Source organism: Zonotrichia leucophrys, chromosome 1A, assembly GCF_028769735.1.
Source record: "Zonotrichia leucophrys gambelii isolate GWCS_2022_RI chromosome 1A, RI_Zleu_2.0, whole genome shotgun sequence".
NCBI classification, from domain to species: Eukaryota; Metazoa; Chordata; class Aves; order Passeriformes; family Passerellidae; genus Zonotrichia; species Zonotrichia leucophrys.
The window spans coordinates 42,487,681-42,503,177 of NC_088170.1; the positions used below are offsets into that span (position 1 = coordinate 42,487,681).

The 15,497-nt window shown below is 38.4% G+C and overlaps 1 protein-coding gene across 1 annotated transcript in view; it reads left to right on the forward strand.

Annotated features, from left to right (window-relative positions):
- APPL2 (adaptor protein, phosphotyrosine interacting with PH domain and leucine zipper 2) overlaps positions 1-15,497 on the forward strand; it is a 29,734-nt gene that overhangs the window by 8,372 nt on the left and 5,865 nt on the right. Inside the window, exons 3-11 of the mRNA XM_064702545.1 lie at positions 2,930-2,989; positions 3,489-3,560; positions 5,790-5,877; positions 8,049-8,090; positions 8,208-8,266; positions 9,240-9,386; positions 11,393-11,475; positions 14,021-14,179; positions 15,245-15,433. Of these exons, the coding sequence (XP_064558615.1) occupies positions 2,930-2,989; positions 3,489-3,560; positions 5,790-5,877; positions 8,049-8,090; positions 8,208-8,266; positions 9,240-9,386; positions 11,393-11,475; positions 14,021-14,179; positions 15,245-15,433 (899 nt within the window). The remainder of the gene's footprint in view (positions 1-2,929; positions 2,990-3,488; positions 3,561-5,789; positions 5,878-8,048; positions 8,091-8,207; positions 8,267-9,239; positions 9,387-11,392; positions 11,476-14,020; positions 14,180-15,244; positions 15,434-15,497) is intronic.

A 15,497-nucleotide genomic window follows, 5' to 3' on the forward strand; every position in this document is an offset into this window, starting at 1 on the left:
GTCATAGTAAATTGTTTTCAGAGCTTTGCTGTCATTTCCAGTTCTCCATCATGCTCTAGAAATGGCTGAGCAGGGAATCTTCACTTGAAGCAAAATGCCTTTAGGAAACTTAGAAGACTCTTGTGTCTCTGCTGACTATTAGAAGAGATAAATAGTTGAGCAGGTGAGAGGAGAGTAAGATGCAGTATTTTGTCATTGTAAAGATATTTCATCTCACGAGTCCTGACTAGACCTCTCTAGATACAGGGGCAGTGATATCAGAAGAGGAGTACAAAGAAACAAATGTTGTGTTTATCAATGTATCTGGAGAGGGAACAGCATGGGAATTGTGAAGCATGATCTTGTTCAGCATCTCTGTCTCTGTGAGCAGTTGTCTTGTGATTCCAGAGGCACACGGGCAAAGCAGCAACAACTGTGGTGGCTCACGGCCTTTTTACATCCAGACTCTTACAGAAACTTTTGACAATTATATAACAGTCTTGGTTTATAGGTACCATGTTATGGGTGTCAGGACAGCTTGAATCTGTCAAGCTATTTTTAAAGTAGTGCTGTATAAATGTTACTTCTCTCGGCAAATTCATGATTCCTCACGTCTGCATTTTTCAACAGTGCTGCTTGTTTGATTTTCCTGTGTATTGCCTTCAGGAGGCTGTAACTCAGTAGTTGGGTGTCAGGCTCTTTAGACTTCACATGGACTTTCATATTGATTATGTTGCATAGCTAACCCCAAGTGCTGAGAGTTCTTGCTTATTTAGCAAGTAAGCACTGATACAGCTTTTCTTTTAATTGTTTTCTTTTCATGTCTAAGGGAACAATTGTGTTGGCTTTTCAAATTATAAGACCTTTTTTTTCCTAAAACGTTTTGATGGAATAAAAATTAAGTTAGCATTTTATAAACTTCTAATTTAACATAGAGAAGCTTCAACAGAGTGTTAGAATGGGACAAACATTTGCAATAAACGACAGTTGGCATCACTGACTTCTGTGAAATACTGTGTGTGTTATTATTCCATACTTGCAAGTTTGCATCATACCTCTTGCCTTCCTGAGGCTTATTTACCATATATTGTATTTAATAATATTACAATTATTTGTAATGCCATTGGGTAATGCAGTTGGGTTTAGTGCTGCCTGTAAAGTCAGAGTTGTCACTGTGCCTGGAAGCAGGTTAACATTGTGCTAAGGAGGATCTGGGGATCTGAGGCATCGTGAATGTATAGATACTCTGCTGATAGTAATTGTTTTGACAGAAGAGGTTCTTTCTGTACTGAACTAACCATGCTGTAGATGCTTTTGGTGTTTTTCAGCAGAACTTTGACTGGTTGCTTCTGTTCGTTGGAGCTACTGGATGATTCTTTGCTGAACTATGTGATAGGTGGCAGCAGGCCAAAGCAAAGGGTGCTTCTGGGTCTCTGGCCCAGATAGTTCACTGTGCTGGGCTCTGCTTGCTCAGGATGATAAGGGACAATAAGAGAGCATACAAGTTCTGTCCCAGTTTTAATGGTTTTCTGTATCAGCCCTAGTAAAAAGAGCTCTATTAAAGCAGTTCAGAGATCTGTTCCTAGTTTTACAAACTCCCTATGGCCTTATATATTTGGAGACAGGAATAGTTTGTTAAGGTTTAAAATTAAGTTTAAAGTTACTAGTTCTCTGCCTTTCTGAGGATGAGAAGGATCTGATAGGGATTAAGATGGGTGTCAGTTACCCCCTTCCCTTTTTTCTTTTATTCTTGTTGTAAGTCCTTGTTAACAAATCAGGGACAGAGCACTTGATATGCTACTGTTAGGAATACATTGATTAAAGATTGACATATCCAAGTGCTTGTCTGGTTTTTCCAGCTGTCAAGTAAAATTATACAACTTCCCTACAGATCTTACCTGACGTAAGCACATCTTAAGTGTGTGTGTATTTTCAGGAAAAGACAGATGTGCTGGTTTGTGCTCTTGTAGCCACTTAAAGTGCTGTAATTACATTGGTACATTCCCTGAGTGTGAATGCAGTGTGAGGCACACCTTCTGTTTCTCTTTATTGATGTAGGTTTTGGGGAGAGATGATTAACCAGTATGAAACATTCATTTGCTGGTATGGCAGCCTATGTCTTTGATGTTGTTCTAGTTTTGTTATATTCTTGTGATATAACAAAACATTCTTGTGATGGGGGAAACCCAAGCCTGAAACCAAACCCCCAAACATTAACTCTATTCAAAGTAGTTAAACTGTAGATCTGAAGTATGTCCCTCTTACTGCTGCTTCTCTGTTGTCATGGTTTAAGCCCAGCTGGAAATTCTGCCAGCCCCATTTGTGGGGCTTGCCCAACCCCATTTCTTTTTGCCTCACCCCAGTGGAATGTGGAGGAGAATCAAAGTAAAACTTGTATTTGGAGATAAAAAAGTTTAATAATGGAAAATAAAGTAAAATACAATAATAATGGTAACTTATAATAATGATAATAAAAAGGGGAAAAAACTGTGATGTGCATTGCAGCTGTTCACCTCCCACTAACTGATGCCAGAGCTCCCTTCCTGAACCCCGACTGGCCTCCCGTAAGGGTACTTGCCCCAGTTTATTTACTGGGCCTGATGTTCTGTGGTGTGGAGTATCCCTTTGGTCCTTTTGGGTTGTCTGGCCCAGCTGTACTTCCTCCCAGTTTCTTTTGCATGCCCTCTCACTGGCCAGGTATGGGACAAGGAAAAAAAATCCTTTACTTAGGATGAACACAGCTTCACAAAAATCCAAAACATAAGTGTGTTTTCTGCACTATTATTAATCTGAATCCAAAACACAGCACTGTAACAGCTGTTGAGAAGAAATTAACTCTGTCTTAACTGAAAGCAGGACATCTGTGCAGGTATTTTGGGACTAGCTGTTTGCACACAGCAGCACTGAGGACCTTTCATTATTTCTATTAACATGTCATTTTTGTTTGTAGAATGAAATGTGTCTTGCCACACAACAGCTTTCGAAGCAGCTCCTTGCCTATGAAAAGCAGGTATGTTCAGCACGTGACTTTGATTTCTTTTCTGCCTCAGCACTTGTGAAGAAGTCTGTAAACTGTAAACCAGCACTTTTCTGGAAGTGCTCAGGGCATTTGCTTTACTTGCTATCATGTGAAGGCAGTTGTGAATTTCCTCAGGATGTTCAAGGGAGTTGGGTCATTTCTGAGAATCTTACGAAAAGAACCGGATTAGAAAAAACCCAAAAAGGTACAAAATCCGAGTTAATAAATTTATGAAGATACAAGTCAGTTTGTTCCAGTTCTATGAGTTTAAAATGAGTATAATAAGAATTAAGTGCTGTCCAAAATTAATTCATTTAACACAAGAAGAGCAGAGTAAAATGATGTATATTAATGAGCTTGTTTTTACATTTATTTTTAGTATTTGTTGCATTTTGTAGAAATATTAATTAGATTTGCAGTAAAACAAGCGTTGTATTTTATATTCATCTTTAAATAAAGTTATGGACCAAATGTGTTTTTCTATTTCCAGCATTTTGCCTTAGGTAAAGGAGATGAAGAAGTGATATCCACCCTCCATTATTTTTCAAAAGTTGTGGATGAGGTAATTTGAATTGCTAATATTCTCTTTTTACAGTACAGAATATTAGTGGTTTTTCTTTGGGTCTCTCCTTTTGATTCAGTGCCTTCCCACTGAAGGCTAGATTTAGAGTAGTTTAATTTTGGATGAAGACATTTGAAACCACCTTTCCATAATGGTTAGAGCTGTTTCTGTGGCTTCCTCCCATATTCTATCCTCAGAACAAGGCTGAATTTCCTTGGGGAACTTAGAGAATAAAACAGGATGGGCCATCTAGGCTAGGGCTATCTTTTCTATAATTCCATATTAAAATGACACATTTCTAAGCTTTAAACACTGCAGTTTGAACCAAAACTTGCTGGATGTGGATGCAGGGCAGCTGTGAATTGGTAAAGTTGCAGTTTAGTTGCTATGAGATCATGCAGAATCCAGAGAAGTTTGGGGAAGGCTGCAGTACTGTGAGGTGAAGACAGTGAATCTGTGTGCACTGAATACTCCCATGCCCTGGAGGTTTTTGCTAATTACTGGAAGTGTTTGTAAATGCTTTTGTTAGACCTTCCCATGTAACATTTCAATATGGCCTTGGTATCTAGGTCCTTCTTGCTTAGGTTTCGTCAAATCACTCTCTCTGCTTTTTCGTCAAATCACTCTCTCTGTGATTTCGTCAAATCACACTCTCATCTAGGCTAGGGCTATCTTTTCTATAATTCCATATTAAAATGACACATTTCTAAGCTTTAAACACTGCAGTTTGAACCAAAACTTGCTGGATGTGGATGCAGGGCAGCTGTGAATTGGTAAAGTTGCAGTTTAGTTGCTATGAGATCATGCAGAATCCAGAGAAGTTTGGGGAAGGCTGCAGTACTGTGAGGTGAAGACAGTGAATCTGTGTGCACTGAATACTCCCATGCCCTGGAGGTTTTTGCTAATTACTGGAAGTGTTTGTAAATGCTTTTGTTAGACCTTCCCATGTAACATTTCAATATGGCCTTGGTATCTAGGTCCTTCTTGCTTAGGTTTCGTCAAATCACTCTCTCTGCTTTGAGCAGTGCTGTGCCATCAGAAAAGTCTGTTCTTGTTGGTCTACTTCCAACTTTGATTAAGAAGGCAAAAGGCTGTACTGAGGTCTGCTGTTTGGGAGAGGAGAGAAGGTTGTGGGACAAAAAGTAAGTTAAAAATTTTAGAGCCCATGAATAGCTCTGAGGATGTATTGAGAGGAATCCCAAAGGTTTACTTTTTTCTTAGGCTTTTCTTTTTGCATGTGTGTTCTCAGGATGCTTGAAAGTAGCATTTGTTATCGCAAGTCTTGCAATTGCTTATGTGCCTCCAAATAGATCAAAACAAGAAGTTTATCCTTCCCAGGTTCAAGAGAACGGTGCCATTTGGGGGCAGAAAGCTGAAAGTTGCTGCTCAGTTCTGTCAGTCACATTTTCCGTCATGAGAACTCGCTCCATTCCTTGGCTTCCTTTTCTGTGTGTTAGCTTCCCCTTGTGCCTGTTTTAGTTGTCTGTTCTATCAGCATTGAATTGTATTGTCTCATGGGAGATCTTCAGTTCACCCTTACCTGCAAGAGGCTGCCTGGAGGTATCCAGGATGCTCAGCAAACAGGCAGGATATCACTGCAAGGTGTTGCACCCTCTTGGTGCTCCAGCAGTGTGACTGATAGCTGTCCTACCTGCTCCCATTCCTAGCAGGCCAGTGTTGACATGAGAGCCTTGCCTGCCTTCATCCTAAATGGTGCCACGTGGGTGCTTTAAAACAGCTATTTGCTGAAGTTTAGAAACACAAAAACAACAGTGGGCAACTGCTGTCGAGGTAAAATACTTGAATGGGATCTTGCGTTGCAGTTGCCCCCTGTTGTGATTGTGTCCTGGTGAGTCCTTGTTCATGGAAAGACAGTGTAGTTATGGTGGTGGGACTGTAACTCCATGGCATTGAGACTTAACTAAAACAGGTTAATAAAGGATAATTACAGTTTAAATCCTGTTGGGTTAAGCATTAGAATTAATGGTCAAGTGAATTGCCCTAATCCGTCATGTGGGAACTGAGAAGTTCTTGGATCCTTGAGAAATACCAGGCAGGAATGAAGCATTTAGGGAGAGCATCCCCATCTGTCTTAGATACCATGAGAAGTGTATTACAAGTATTGAAGTACATTATATCCACTGGACACAAATGGCAGGTGTGTTTTGATGTTCTCTGTGGTTTGGGTTTTTTATGTACATTGTGTCTCAGAACAATTCTCTGTTTCAGCTCAATATTCTTCATTCTGAACTGGCTAAACAGCTTGCAGATACAATGGTTCTCCCAATAATACAATTTCGAGAAAAAGATCTCACAGGTAAATTTTATTCTAAGTTTCAATTTTCCTTATATGCTCCTTCTTGTTTATTTCATCACACACTGAGACATATTTTACTCAGACAAAAGCAGTTCACGTTCACCTTGTAACGTTTTATGCGCCATATGGTGCAAGTTTAAAAATACACAGCTTTATTCTTTGTTGGGTCACTGTGTTTTTATACTAATGTAATTTCACTGAAGTCACTGATGTTGTAATTGCCAGAAGGGAAATTTAGCAGTGAATTGGGCTTGCAAACAGTATTTGTTCCACTTCAGAAGTTTGGGGCTGTTTGACAAGCACAAACAAGAATGTTTTAACTTCAGAGAATAGTATATTCCCTCCTTTTTAAGGAATCAGTCCTCTTTAAATTCTTGCCATGCAAGGGTAATTCCATGCAAGTTACCTGATTTCACAAATTTGGGATTTCATTACTTAAACAGCAAGGCAGTAACACAAACATTCTATATAATTACAGAAGAAAAAAACTCATATTCAAGGTCATGGGCCACTGCCAGTCTACTTTTTGCAACACCGTCTTCGACTTTTTGTCAGCTTCTTGTCTTTTTCTTTGTCTTCTTTCTTTCTTGTCCTTCCGTTTTCTTTCTTGTCTTCGTTTCTTTCTTGTCTTCGTTTCTTTCTTGTCTTCCTTTCTTTCTTGTCTTCCTTTCTTTCTTGTCTTCCTTTCTTTCTTGTCTTCCTTTCTTTCTTGTCTTCCTTTCTTTCTTGTCTTCCTTTCTTTCTTCCCACTACTTATTTCACTTTTTGCAGTCCCACTTATGTCCTTCTTGTAGACATCATTTTGGTGTGAGACAAAATGACTACAGCAAAACATTGACTGGTTTAAGTTCGTTATGGGATCTGATTGAAAATTGTGAGGACATCTAGGTGTCTATGTTAACAATATGTTGTTTATCATATACTGTCAAATATAAAGGAGAATTTGGATGGTAAGATGTTGATGGGATAAACGCTTCCTCACCTCTTTCATGTGGCCTCAGAGATAGTAATTCTTTTTCCATATTTATGGTTTCTTCCCTCTTGTTCATTAAAAAAGATATGAAAACACATATGAAGCCTGCAACCACAGCTTCAGCTGCTGCATGACAAAAACCAAAAGTTTCTTCAACTTCCTTGGATGTCAATTTTTTTTAAAATTCTATCCACTTTTTCTGATGCAGTTTGTAGAACAGCATTTTTGGTAGAGACCTGGCTGCATTGGAATTTCATAGAGGGATTAAACAAGGAAGCCAGAAAGAATAACTGTGTTACTGTTTTTACTTTTCATCTTGTTAAATCTATATTGAATATTGTAGAAACCTCTAAATACAAGTTAGTTACAAATGGAAAAATCTTCTGTCTTCATCTGAGTAATAATGAAGCATTCTGGGGGAAAAAAAAGGTGGAGTCAAACGGATTAATGAGTAGGATGTTAAAAATAATCAGAGACCATGATGACATCCTACAATTTCCCCTTGGTATTTTCACAGTTGCATAATGTCTGTTCTTGTAAATGTGCTTTCTTTGTAGCTTTTTGAGAGAGTTTTTGCCAGTTGCAGCATATGTCGGTGAGGATACTAAGAGTAGCTTGTGTCTGACACTTGTGAAGTTACATTCTGTTCAGTCTGTCTTCTCTCTACCTGTATCAGAATCTCATGGCCAGTATTTGTAATGCAGGCATCATTACACCAGCAGTCAGGTGTGTTTTATACAGATTTATTTTCACAGAGCAGCTTAGCAAAAATGTTCCACACTGAGGGAGATTCATGTACAGGAAAAAGGCTTTACTTCATACATCTGTGGGTCTTAAATTTCTCAGTATCACATAAGCACTGTCAGGTTGTTCAGAACTGCTGATCTTGCATGATAGTGGTGGGCCTTTAATCAGAATAAACATACTGAAATGGTGCTTCTTTGGACAAATGACACTGGCAGATAAGGCATCTTTCTTGGAGTGACAACTTGCTCAATAAAATAAACTCACTCCACCCTTAATTATTCATTTCTCTAGCAGCTGATCTGGTTTAGCATTTTCAAGACAGGCACAATGTATATGTCTCTGCTGTGGAAGGGCTGGAGTGACTTGGACAGTAAATATGGCATAAATGGTCTAAGTTGTACAAAGTGTTCACAGCTGGTTTTACTTTGAATATTTGATTTCTCTTTTCCAGAAGTAAGCACACTGAAGGATCTCTTTGGCCTTGCTAGCAATGGTATGTGTCACTGTTTTGTTTCTACTCATGTGCAGCTGCTAGAGCAAAGAAGACATGTTGAATCTGTGCACATACACATATCACATTTCTAAAAAAAATAATATTCCTTGTCTACAGAACATGACGTATCCATGGCAAAATATAGCAGGTTACCGAAAAGGAAAGAAAATGAAAAGGTAACAAATGTGAAAGGGAAAATAGAATGTTTTCATCAGCCATTCTGTCTGCATCCTTGTTCGTTGTGAACTTCAGAGAGTTCATTGCTTAAATTCACAGTAGCTCAAGAATACTTGTGATTTTGTTTCCAAGCAGACACAAAGCTTTTAAACATCAGCTCAGCACTCACACCTGTTTTCTCCAAGTTGGGAAGGTGGTGAAATATTGTGCTCAACTAGAGCCTTTCAGATCCATGGGAGCTTTTCAGATAGAAGCAATCCAAGTGACTATAAATAGCTTTGTATAGGCCTAGAGTTGTACAGCTGAGGTGGTGATGCAGTATCACTGAGCACAATTCATTGTGAACTGCCATGAAGCCTTGTGTCTGCTGTTCCTAAAGCATTGCATTTCTTTGCATGTACCTTCCTGTTTAATTACTTTGTATGGCCTGTCATTCCACTTAACTTAAGCAAGAGAGTGCACAAAACTCTCTTGGTAGGACTGTTCTACATTCCTTCTTCTTTGCCCCCTGGACTGCTATTCTAAAATACATCCCTTTGTCAAAAAGTGTATGGCTGGCCCTGTCCTGAGAGTCAATCTGTTCTACAGGATAGTTCTTGAAAGGAAATGCCTTACAGAGCACAATGTGATATAGCATACTGTTAATTACTCACCTCTGAATTCTGCACTTGCAGACTTATGTTGTGATCTCAGCTGCAAATAAATTTCTTGCACGGACATCTGATCCAGATTTTTAGTGGCAGTAGTTACATAGTTTGTAGTCACAGGGGCTCCCCAAATGCTTTAGTTTCATGGCAGATAAAGGCTTGAAGTACTTGCTTTGAGTTTTTCATTTGCTTTGTTTCTCATACTTCACTTTAACCTGGAGATGTTCTTTAAAGACAGTGATTTAAAAATAACTTGAAGATGATCAGTAAATACATCCATATACACAGTAACACTTTGTCAACCTCTTTATAATTTTTTGTTCAGCTTAAGGCAGAAGTTGCAAAAGAAGTGGCAAATGCAAGAAGAAAGCAGCACCTTTCATCCTTGCAATATTACTGTGCCCTGAATGCTCTGCAGTACAGGAAGAGGGTGGCTATGATGGAACCTATGCTAGGATATACACGAGGACAGGTATTGACAGCAAAGTGTCTGTATCACTTAGACATGTTCCTGGGAAAGGTGAAACATTGTCGTTCTGGATTTATTTTGAGACCTGACAAATTATAACAAGGGTGGTGGGGAAACAATTTGCATTCAGCTTGCCTAGATTCTATCAGCAGATTTTGTTTGTGGCAGATAGTTGAATGTTTAGATATTCAGGAAAGACACTAATGAAAAGAAAATCCAATACACTTCTATGCAAAATCAGCCTAGGGTTAGTCTTTTCACAGCTGAGCTAAATGCAGTAGCATTTACTTCCACTGTTTACCCAGTCTGCACAAACTCTCCTATGTAGCAGTTCCCTTCCTGGCACATAATGTTCAGCATACTAATGAGGAGTGTGCATGATGAGGAACAGAGCATGCTCTGGAGAGCTGGAAGGACAGAATAGTAGAGAGGATTGAGCATAAGGCTGGCAAATCCTTTTTCTAGTTTTTATTCTAACAGCAATTTGATAGAGCATTTCTCAACTCTGATAGTGTGACCCTCCAGAATATCAGGGGGATCAACAAACCAGTATTATCACAGCACTTGACTCTCACTATCACCCATTTTAAGGGTCTTTGATTTTGATGAAAGAAAGTGTTTGGAAAATGAGAACTGGGCTATGAAAAGAGGAAAAATGAATGTGGTGCTCTGTTTGAGATTGTAGTGTGGCTCATCATCATCTACATCATCCTGTCTTTTGAAGCCCATGTGCCTCGTTTAAAATAGGTAGTGAATGAGGATTCAGTCACATTCCTCACCACGGGAGATCACACTGCTTCTCTGCTGTAGCTATCCTAAGTGAAAGAACTGCATTGATTTCCTTTACTGGAAACCAAACAGAACTTTCTCCATACTTCATCTGGCAAAACTGCTTTATCTATATGGGGAAGTCTCAGGCTGTCATGGGAATGTCTGAATAACCAGAAGCCAGTTGATGCTTAAATTTTGTGAACTGCCTTTCAGTACAAATATGTATTTTCTTAATTAATTACTCAAATATGTGTCTCCAGTTTCACATTTCCAACAAATGAATAGGTCAAATGGAAATTTTGGAAGAAGCAGTGGCTAATAGAGGGTTCATTTTGACTGAAAACTGGCCATCAGCATTTATCATCAGTGGATTTTAGAGCTCTTTCCTCTTGAAGCAGGCTTCTGAAATAGAATAGGTAAATCATTCTTTAGGAGGCCATTCTTTCTCTCCTTTGTAAAGGGAGGCCGTGGTCTATAACATTTGCTTTTACATCTCTTCCCAGAGTAGATCACTGATTTTTATGTGTTTATCCTGATTAATTGCACACACATGCTATCTGTATCCATGTTTCATGCAGTTGCCAGTAGGCTCTAATGATGACTGATAGTACAAGGTCAAGTCTACACCAAGTGCTTTGCTTTATTGTGTGCCTGCTGAGCAATACCAGCTAAGAGAATTAATCTTCTGTCACATCATGTGCACTTTGGCCCTAGTAGCTTTTTTTTTAGCTCCTTCAGTAGAACAAAACCAGTGGTAAAACTGTAGTTGATACAACCAATTGCTCTGGAGGCTTCTGCAAGCACAGCTACACTTTCCTGACTGACTTTATTACAGCACTTTGAAGATGTTCATCATGGTAGTTCAGGTTGGACTGCAAAATCTAATGGATGATTTCCCTTTGATAGGGTGGCATTGCACACAGCAGTTCCTAACACCACGAGCCCCAGCCCTGCCCAGTGCCAATGTGGGAGAAGCTACCTGTTCCTTTATTTGAGTCATTTAGCAAGTTCTTTGGAAACGTACTTGTCAGCAGCCAGCAGCTTATCTGTGTGTGAAAGGTTGTAGAGTTGCAAAAGTGGGAAGTAGCAAGAAAGGCAATGCAGCTGTTTTGCCCATGTGTTTGATCACCTGCCAGAAGTTCAGTCATAATGGGAGCACTGTTAACACTCCCACAATCTGCTCCTTGTCTGCCAAAGCCAAGAGAACCTTCAGTGCCCTTTTTCTTGGTATTTTTCAGATCAACTTCTTTAAGAAAGGAGCAGAGATGTTTTCCAAAAGGATGGACAGCTTTTTGTCATCTGTTTCAGACATGGTTCAGAGGTAACCTAGTGCTTTTGTTTGCTTTTGTCATTCCATTGGAGTCCGAGCTGTAGCACTCTAACCTTCGGCACATACGAGAGAGTGCCTCTTTTTCTTTCTAATGAGATTCCTTTTATGCTTACTTGGCATTGTTGGGCATATTTTGTTGAAGTAACAGGTAGAAAGGAAATGTTTGTACATGGAAAAGAAAATGCTGTCTGTACACTGAAGAGAGTATTTTTACAGTATAGTCAGAAACTATATACTGTAAAATGTTCACATGCTTTCTTACATCCCTGTGTCTTGTCATGAACAGAAAAGCATGGAATTTGGGCTAGAAACAGGTTAACAGTATTAATAAAATAACTTAAGGTGCTTTCTGAATTATAGGTATTTATATTTACTGGGTATTCTGTAATAATACAGCAACAATAACTCATTAACCTCTCAAATTTAGGACCTAAAGTGTTTGATGGTGTAGCTACACAAGGCAAACAAAAATCCTCACTGTAGGGAACATATTCATTGCATCCAGTGTAGACTGTATTAGTCCACTGAGTTCAACCTACTTTGACTAAGTTGTAAATTTCAGTAAACTGCTTTTGTACTCCTAATTTTGTGATCGTTTTTCTTACACGTCCCTCCACATCTTCTACTTGTATTGAAGCGTTTAATTATAATTAAGTCCCTGTAAATGCAAACTTTACATTTGAACTGTAATTGTAATAGCGAGAATATTCTTCATGGAATGATAAAATGTTAACGGGTTGGAATGGACCATAAAGATAATATAGTCCCAGCTGAGTCCTTGACTTAATCCTTCATTCCTTTCATACCGAGCCGTAGCCAAATCATTATTTATTCTCACTCTGGTGGCACTTTAAATAATGCATATTTGTTAATTTGAGAACCATGCTACAAACAAGTGCTCTGTATAGTGGATTATTTCACTAAATGATTCTTTACTTTTTCTGCTTATATAATTAAATATCTTGGCACACTCGCTTGTGAAATAAATCCCTCTACACAACATTTGTACTGACTGGAGGACAGATTTTAAATGCCATTGAAATTGTGAGTTTTGTTTAAAAAGTGTAGGGCATCTTACTTCTGTCTTACAGGCACAGGGAGGATCTTGCTCTTGGATCCTCACCGTAGAATAAGCCCGTTTTCCACAGTCAGATGAGTTTGAGTTCTGGACAATGTACAGTAGTAAATGGAAACAAAAATAGGCTGCTCAGTTATTTTCCTGAGTCTGGTTTTTGTGTTTAGAGTCTGTCACACAGTAAAGCTTGAAAGTACAACTCAAATGTAACTAGTAAAAGAGTATGATGTCTGTGGAAAAAACAAAAGAGAAGCTTGTAAAATTCTGAATGGCACTGTGCTGCACAGAATTACTGACAGAGGACAGAGTTTCATGACTTCAGTTTGCACAGCCACAGAAAACTGTGCTGCCCGCTCCTCTCCTTCCTTAGTGCTGGGGATCACAAGGCCTAAGTGAGTGCTGGCTAGTCAAGCTAAAAGCTTTTCACTTATCATATTTGTTCTTTTGGAACAACAAGCTGATGTGACCCATTATACAGCTACAGAATTTCAGTGGTATTTAAAAGCATTTTCATTTATACGGTGAATATTGTTAATGGTGTAAAAACACAGGAGATACCTATGCTAAGACATTCTCAGTGACCACTTGGCCTGATTGCCACAAATGCATATAACTTCAGAATTGTCAGCACTTTTCTTCCTGCCTTGGAGATGGGAGAAGCACATCTTAGAAAGAGGAATATAGCCTCAGAAACCATGAAGGTGCCAGGGACATTTTGTCAAAAGCATTTTGTGGTGCAACAAAAATGACAGATCAAAAGATTGATTGAAATAACACTGAGGTAAAAACTGACAGCATAGTTCCATTGTATTTAAAAATGGAATTTAAATAATTCTTATTCTGATATTCGATGATGGAGTGAAAAGGCATTAGTTTGCAAAATATGGTCTAACTTAATTCAGATCTGATGTTTTCTGCATCACACCAAAACAGGACGCAGTATTATAAACAAAGAATTAAAGCTAAAGGGAGATTTGAGCTATAGGTCTTTTTACTGTATTGTTCTGAATTAATGAAAATCCATTACCAGTTAATAGGTGGTGTCAAGGCAGGAATTCCTGTGTGTTACAGCCTTGGAGGCATTAGACAGTGCTAAGAAAGTCTAGAGATCCTCTAGTACAGCCTGCTTTGAACTATGCTGTTATAGTAGGGCAATGTCTGTATGTGTTCAGCAGTGTAAATTCATAGAAGCATTACTTTTAGAAGCTGTCTCTCAAAAAATAAACTTTACTCTTTTTTCTCAACATGTCTCAACAGTTCTCACATGCTCATTTCAGTATCACAGAACAGTATTTCCTATAAAGTCTATTTGAAAAATAAATTTCATCTTTGCACTACCCTCCAAGGTAATCTCAGATGGTATTTTTGTTCATTTTGGCTTACAGATGTTACCTGTATCCTGGTATAAATGGCTAATGATGGCTTGTGTTTCTTTTTGTGTTGTCGGTGGTTTTTTCCCAGCATACAAGGAGAGCTGGATGCCGAAGCTGAAAAAATGAGAATATCCCAGCAGGACTTAATTGCAGTTAATGAATCTGTTTACACTCCAGATTCTGATGTAATTTCACCTGCTATCAATAGAAATCTCATCCAGAAGGCTGGCTACCTTAATCTTAGAAAGTAAGAAGATTGTTATCTGTTGATTTGTTTAGTGGCTACGTTTTTTGGGGGAGAGTCATAAGGACTCATCAGGTATTGATGTTTGAGGGTCCTTAATCAGTTTGGTAGCTCTACTTTTCGTCCTCTGAGTACATCTGTCATCTTTGGAAATGTATTTTTGAAGCTTTAACCAAATTAGAGACATTTGAGACTGTTTTTCTGAAAACAGAATTTTGCTTCTGATTGAATGTACCTACCGGAAAAATTTCCTGCATTCAAGTGGCTAAAAATTAGAAGCTAATGAGACTGGGTTTACATTGTTTCCAGATCTTAAAGGAGACATGGTGTTTACAAAAGCAGCTATATTTTGTAGTTAACATGTGTTTTCATGAATGACCTTTTTTACATAAATAAAAGCTTTATGGACAATGCAAGTTTGTAACTTTGAATGTGTATCATATGTAGAACTACCTCTTCAGATTTTACATATAAAATTTTCCATGAACTTCCACAGAAGTAAGGTATACTGGTGGCATGTAATAACCCTATTTCTCTGATTGATTAAATATCAGTTTATTATTTTGTTTATCCAGTAATTTTTTTCTTTGTGAGTATGCATCTGATAATTTCTCTTAGTAGTCCAAAAGCTGGATTACATTATAATAGGACTCTACAGCTAAGCAAGAGATGGACTCTTGCTTAGCTGTAGAGTCCTATTATAGTGTAATAGTAGTATATAATAATACTAGTATATAATAATAGATAGTACTGCAGCAGATACTTTTTTATATTATGATTTTGTGCTGAAACTGCTCATAGTATTTCATGTCAGTTACTCAATACTCTTTTATTCCTTAGCTAGAAGATACGAATTTTAACTTCGATGTTTGGAATTAACTTAATTTTTCAGCTTTCATTACGGATTAGTTTCTGCTAGAAACAGGTGCTGCTTTTTCTTCTTAAAAGAGACCATTAAAAAATGCCTGGGTGAACATGAAGTTCTGATTAGTATCAGGATGTGTTTGCAGTTTCATATCTGTTACTTCTAAACAGTAATGAGTCTTTATCACTGTATCTCCTCATCAGTAAAACAGGTCTGGTGACTACAACTTGGGATAGACTCTATTTCTTCACTCAAGGTGGCAACTTGATGTGTCAGCCAAGGGGAGCAGTAGCTGGAGGATTGATTCAGGACCTGGATAACTGCTCTGTTATGGCTGTGGACTGTGAAGACAGAAGATACTGCTTTCAGATCACTACTCCTACAGGGAAAGTGTATGAGAAGTGTTTTGTTTGAGGACAGCTAGTCACACCTACCCCTTCAGATGCTCTTTCCTGT